This window comes from Myotis davidii, unplaced genomic scaffold, assembly GCF_000327345.1.
Source record: "Myotis davidii unplaced genomic scaffold, ASM32734v1 scaffold54, whole genome shotgun sequence".
NCBI classification, from domain to species: domain Eukaryota; kingdom Metazoa; phylum Chordata; class Mammalia; order Chiroptera; family Vespertilionidae; genus Myotis; species Myotis davidii.
Genome location: NW_006287915.1, coordinates 1,625,490 through 1,632,171, shown reverse-complemented (window position 1 = coordinate 1,632,171; position 6,682 = coordinate 1,625,490). Strand labels below are relative to the sequence as shown.

The following is a 6,682-nucleotide window of genomic DNA, read 5'->3' as shown; positions in this document are numbered from 1 at the left end:
GTGGCTGGTTTGCCCTGAAGGGTGTCCTGCGTCAGGGTGGGGGTCCTGCTGGGGTGCCTGGCCAGCCTGGGTGAGGGGCAGAGGGCCGTTTTCAGGCTGGCCACACCCACTTCAGGGAGGGGCGTCCTGCTAGGGTGCCTGGCCACCCTGGGTGAGGGGCTGATGTCTGTTTGCAGGCTGGCTATGACCCCCAGCTACCCAAGCTCCCAGTGGAGGCTAGCTGGAAGCAGGTATCTGGAATTTATTTATCTTCTATAATTGAAACTTTGTTGCCTTGAGCAGAGGCCACAGCAGGGCCAGGGCAGGCGGGAAGCTTGGCTTCCTCCATCGCCGGAGCAACCAAGCCTCCTGCTTGTTCCAGCTCCATGGCTGCTAGCTGCCATCTTGGTTGGCCGCTCTGCACCTACATATGCAAATTAACTCGCCATCTTTGTTGGGTTAATTTGCATACTCTCTGGGCATGGCTTGGGGCGCAACGGAGGGGTGGTCAATTTACATGTTTCTCTTTTATTAGATTAGATATTAATTAATTGCATTTAACTAACCTTATTATAGTAATACAATTTAAAATACATATATCAGGCTAAAATAGCAGCACATTTTCATCACACATCAAAGATTTTCTTTATCGTGTTTGGGTGACATTGTGACATCATGTAACAGTAGCGTGAACATCTAAATAGAATATACTAGTAGCTGTGGTTGTCATAGTCATGATCATCATAACTATTATTCTCAGAAAGTGCTTTAATGGACTTACAGTCTTCTGAAGTCATAGGCATAAATGTTTTTTAAATAGCAATTATCTTTCTTTTGTGCTAGCCAATTTGGTACCAGCCAATCCAGAATAACAATAAATTATAGCTCATAAAACCCCAGGGCCAAGAGTCAGCAAACTATGGCCCAGCTTTGTTTTTGTAAATAAAGTTTTATGGGAACACAGGCCTGCTGATTTATTTACAAACTAGAGGCCCAGTGCACGAAATTCTGCATGGGGGGGCGGGGGTTGGGGGTGGGGATGGTGTCCCTCAGCCTGGCCTGTACCCTATTGCAATCTGGGACCACTGGCTCCTAACCGCTTGCCTGCCTACCTGCCTGATCATCCCTAACCACTCTGCCTACCTGATTGTCCCTAACCCTTCTGCCTACCTGATCACCCCTAACTGCTCTGTTTGCCTGATTGACCCTAACCCCTATGCCTGCCTGATCACCCCTAACTGCTCACCTGCCTGCCTGATCGCCCCTCAATGAGAGAGAGTCATTGATTGGCTGCCTCCTGCATGCCTCACACTAGGGATTGAGCCTGCAACCTGGGCATATACCCTGATCAGGAATCAAACCGTGACCTCCATAGGTTGATGCTCAACCATGGAGCCAGGCAATTATTATTTCTCACTTTGTTTTCCTGACCAGCCATTTGCAATATTCTCCAGTTGTGGATGAGGGAGTGGTAGCTTTCTACTCTTTACATTTCAAAGCATCCCTTCTTGGCTGCCACAGAGATAGAATGCTCCATTCAGCCGGGGAACTCTATATTTCTCTGTCTGCTTAAAATTATCAAATACTTCAGATTTAACCCAATATTGTGAACCATTAGAATTCCAAAGCACCAACTAGTTATAGAGGAGATGGCTGAAGACAGTAGAGAACTCAGATCTTGAAGTCAGAACTGGAGATCAAAATCTTGACAAGTCACTTGTTTCTGTGAGCCTTACTTCTTTCATTTTTATTTTTTTACTAAAGGCCCGGTGCATGACATTTGTGCACTGGGGACGGGGGTACCTCACCCGGGCCTGCACCCTCTCGCAGTCCGGGATCCGTCGGGGGATGTCTGCCTGCCAGTTAGGTCCATTACCCGCAGGCGGACATCCCCCTGCCCTGGGCCTATTCTCTATATGTTTGTCAGTTTACTTTGTTCATTAGATTCCACATATGAGTGAAATTATATGGTACTTGTTTTCCTCTGACTGACTTATTTCATCTAGCATAATGTTCTCCAGGTCCATCCATGAGTTCTTCCATATTTAAAAGCAGGTAAAAATACAACGTACCACCGAAACTGGTTTGGCTCAGCGTCAGCCTGTGGACTGCAAGGTCCCAGGTTCGATTCCAGTCAGGGGAATGTACCTTGGTTGCGGCACATCCCCAATGGGAGAGGTGCAGGAGGCAGCTGATCGATAATTTCTCTCTCATCGATGTTTCTAACTCTCTATCTCTCTCCCTTCCTCTCTGTAAAAAATCAATAAAATATATTTTTAAAAAAATACAACGTACCTCAATGGTTTTTTGTAAGAATCAAGTGATGCAAGCTATCAAAACATTTATCAAGGTCACTGACAAGCAGTAGGCATTCAATATTTGGAATAAGAACAGCAAGAAAATACACATAACTTTTATGTGTTTTTAAACTAAACTTTATGTACACCCAATTAGGTAGTGGGTACAGGAACAATGTAGCTTTAAACTTGTACTTACTTAAGGATATGCTCAACAGTGATACTATGAAAGTTGAAAAGAACAGAACTAATAACAGAAGCCCAGATTCTCTTCTTCCCAGCTAACACAAAATGTATACATAGATATCTTATTCTTCTTACTCTTATTATTTTTAGATTTTACTTACACATACACAGATAATTTTTAAAATAAGAAAAAGAAAATAGTAATTAAGCTTAATATTTTACAATAAAACTAAATTCACAGTGACCAATTTTCAAGTAATGATTATCTTCAAGTTTAGTGGTTCAATTCCTCTAATCAGGGAAATATTGACCCTAAATATTTATGAGAATGAGCAGTCATAATTTCTCAAGAAAGGAGTCAGAAAATTATTTAACGACTCATTCTACAAGAGGGAAATTATATGGCACACGTACTTGTAGTGGCTTCCTTCTTCCAGAGAATGACTGAGATTGACTCCTAGGAGAAGCAGCAACTCCTTTAACCTCCAAATCCATTCAAGCTCATGTACTGATTGTGTAATACACTTTGGAAAACATAAAATATATAAAAGTATAATTCTTGCTCAAATTTCAAACAAATCTTACAAATTACATAATAATATTATATGGGAAAAAATCATGTGGTCAATCACTTTTCCTTCTTTCACCAAAATTAACTATTTGTGGAGCAATTCCATTATGTGAGGCAACATTTATGGGGTCAATACTAGTCTGAATAATAGCCCTGCCCCGCCGGCCCCCCTAAAGATGTCCAAATCCTAATCATCAGACCCTGTGAATATGTTACCTTACCTGACAAAAAGGACTTTTCAGATGTGATTAAGGATTTTGAGATGTGGAGATTACCCTGGTTCAACTGATGGGTCCAATATAATCACAGGGTCCTTATAAAAGGGAGACAGTGAGAAAGATTAGATGTAAGGATGGAAGCACAGGTCATAGAGGAGCAAGGTGCTTGGAGCTGGCTTTGAAAATGGAGGAAGAGGTCACAGGCAGCCTCTAGGAGGCAGAAGAGACAAGAACTGGATTCCCCCTCAGACCCTCCAGAAGAACACAGCCCTGCTGACACCTTGACTTCAGTCCTGCAGAGTTCACTTTGTGCCTCTGACCTCAGAACTGCAAAATATCGAGTTTGCATTGTCTGAAATCACCACGATTGTGGTTACCTTTTAGAGCAGCAATAGGAAACTAATGCAGGTACCTAGTCTCTACCACCAATGTTTTATTTTCTTTACTCTTTTCCTGAACTTTTCTTGAGTGTTAACTTTGCCAGAGGAGACTGCTGAAAATTTTTGTAGCAAGCAGTATTATTTATCTAATACAAAGAAAAAAATAGAGTGAATGATTCAACTGGTAATTCTGAGGTGATAGGCAAAAATGCTAGCAAAAGAATGTGAAAATAATCAGCTTGCAAACATGTACAAAATAAAAAACCATATGAATATCTCAGTCATCCAGATTCTGAATATTTACCCTTATATTACCAAGTATACATTTTTGTTTACTTATTTTTTCATACCTTCTTTTTCTATTAGACTTGGATTTATTTTAATAGCAAATATTTTTGTTTTGTTTTTAAAGAAAGATAGCATGGCATAGTTCTTCTTAAAAATTTCTTTATTGATTAAGGTATTACATGTGCGTCCTTATCCTCCCATTACCCCCCAACCCCTACACTCATGGCCTCACCTCTGTTGTCTGTTGTCCACTGGTTAGGCTTATATGCATGCATACAAGTCCTTCGGTTGATTTCTCCCCCTTACTCCCACCCTCCCCATAGTTCTTAAAGTCAAACTGGCTGACATTCAAATCCTCATTTTTTACACTTTCCCATAACGTAAGCTTGGGTAAGAACTTAATTTTTCTGACCAACATTTCTAACATGTAAAATGAGCTTAATGTTAGCACCTTTCTGATTCTCTTGTATCATGTGGAACACTATTAACATTCAATGCATGGTAGCCACCATCATTATTAAAATAGTTTCATTTCATGTCCAGTGAAATCCTCTTACCTGAAAGATATACCAATTCTTTAATAAAGTGTCTATACGATTCCCTTCACACCTTTGTCATAGCCCCCTCCTCTAAAAACCCTATGTCCTAAGCATGGAATCCTACTGGTAGAGTGAAGTCAGAAAGACTTAACAATAGTAGACATATTCTGAAAACATAAATCATTTGATTTAAAAATACTCCTATAGTACTAGCAGCCAGCTTGCTTTTCACAGATCAATTCTGAAAAGATGAGCTTTTTAAAGTTGTTATTAGTTTGGATGGAGAAGGGAGGTTGTTGTTTGCTTGTCATCACATCACAAGAAGCTGTTGGCGTTTGCCATGGTGATTAGTGGCCAACAAACACAAGTTGAGACAAGGGTGTTGAACAATCGGCCAGGTGACTTTTCTCCACACATCAGCCACACAACTATTTATATCTTAGTCGCTACTATAGCCACTTCAAATAACTATAGGTCACTCTAAATAAATATAATTCATTGCCAATATTATAACAACAAAATTTATACCCTCAAATTTCTAGGTCCACCTCAGTGGCTTGTCTTCACTGAAACTGAGGGAACTCATGAGAAGTTACTGCTAGATTGCCATGAATCTTACCATATTATCTATCCTTAGTGCTACCAACATGAATCAAATCACCTCCTACTTTTCTCATTTTTCAAAGGAGAAAATTTTATTTCCAATTCTAATCATCATCATGTCTCTCTTGGTTAGTGATATTAGTGGCTATACTGTTGCTTATACCAAATCAGAACATAACAGAAAACAAAGAATAAATATGGCACATAATCAAAGAGAGAGGAATGAGAGAATGAGATTTGGAAATAGTATTTTCAGCTCCATGCAGGCAGGGACCCAGTAAATCTGTCTTGTAGCCCAGGTAGTGGCAGACCCAGGTACCTTAATGGAAGCTGAGGCCATTGTTAATTTCAAACAAGGCAGATAATACACCAAGGCAATGGTACCGGCAATGTACCAGAAGGAATGCTCCAAGCTCCTCCTACCTGGGATTCATGGACTGGGTGGGTTGAGACCCAAGGACACCCAACCTGACTTGATCCAGCAAGCTGGGTAAAAAGCAGGTCCCAAGTGGGAGGGCTGGGGAAGGTATAAGCTGGGGCGACTTCACCAAGAACCCTCTTGAGACACTTTCAGACACACAAGGAAAAGGGGCAGTTCCCAGCAAAGGCTCCAGCCAACTCAGATCAGAGTCTGCAGGTTGCCTGGCAACCGGCTTCTCCACCTGGGCCTCCAACCCTTCTCTCACTTCCAGAGAAGGAGGGTCATAGTCCCAAGTCCCTAGCTGCATCCCCACCATCTCCCGCTGCCCCCAAGCCGTGTGGGTCTTTTCTCCTCCCCCAGGGTCCTCGCCTAAAGTGACCCAGCTAGCCTCTCAGAGGTACTCACCCAGAAAGGGAACTTCTAGAAGCAGCCTCCAGGGCCTTACCTTGTGTCCAGCTCTGTGAGGCCTCTAAACTCTGGGGAGGAGCTGGAGCAGACTCACTGGAGCTGGTGCTTCTCCTGCGCAGGGAGAGAGCGAAAGCCCGGCCTGGATCAATGGCAGTTGTATAATTCCTCCTTTAGGCGAATTCTATTGAACGTATTTTGTGGAGCATCTACCAGGTGTCAGCCCCAGAATGATATTTTGATGGGGGAAACTTTTCATTATAATCTCTGAAGGAGCTTGCAATTATTGAAAAAGCCAAGATTGCAAGATAATGTTATAGAGAGCTATATAGACATAGACATAAATATTTCTTTAAAAATGTGTGCACATATACACAAATATATACAATCACTTGTTGTATTTAATATATATGATTATAGATTAACATGTGGATATAACAGGAACCAGCCTAGGAATCAGGAAACCTCCATTTTATTCTTTGCTCTACACACAATGTCTTTGGAAGTCAACTCCTCATCAATAAAAGAAAAGGTCTAATTTGAGAGGTTCCTAAGGTTCCATTCCACTCTAGGATGCCTGACTGACTCTCCTGAACTGTACGAGCAAGTGTCAGATACCCAACCTAGAACTAAGAGCTTCTGAAGCCTAATCCAGTTCTCCTCCCATAAAATCAGGTTGTTTTCTACTCTGCAGTGCCTTTTCACAACCGGCTCCCCTCAAAATACATGCATTACATTTCCAGCTAGAGAAAATTGTGGAGTGAAAAGACAAATATATTTTTAAAGAATAAAGGT

General features: G+C 41.6%; 1 protein-coding gene across 2 annotated transcripts in view; it reads right to left on the bottom strand.

The window, feature by feature from the left end:
* The window catches only part of CAPS2 (calcyphosine 2), a 48,200-nt gene extending 42,190 nt beyond the window's left edge, over window positions 1-6,010 (bottom strand). For both annotated transcript variants that reach the window (XM_015561340.1, XM_015561341.1), the window contains exons 1-2: window positions 5,888-6,010; window positions 2,877-2,986 (exon numbers count right to left, since the gene is read on the bottom strand). In XM_015561340.1, the coding sequence (XP_015416826.1) occupies window positions 2,877-2,957 (81 nt within the window). In that variant the 5' untranslated portion in view covers window positions 2,958-2,986; window positions 5,888-6,010. The remainder of the gene's footprint in view (window positions 1-2,876; window positions 2,987-5,887) is intronic.
* Between the last annotated feature and the right edge of the window lie 672 nt (window positions 6,011-6,682).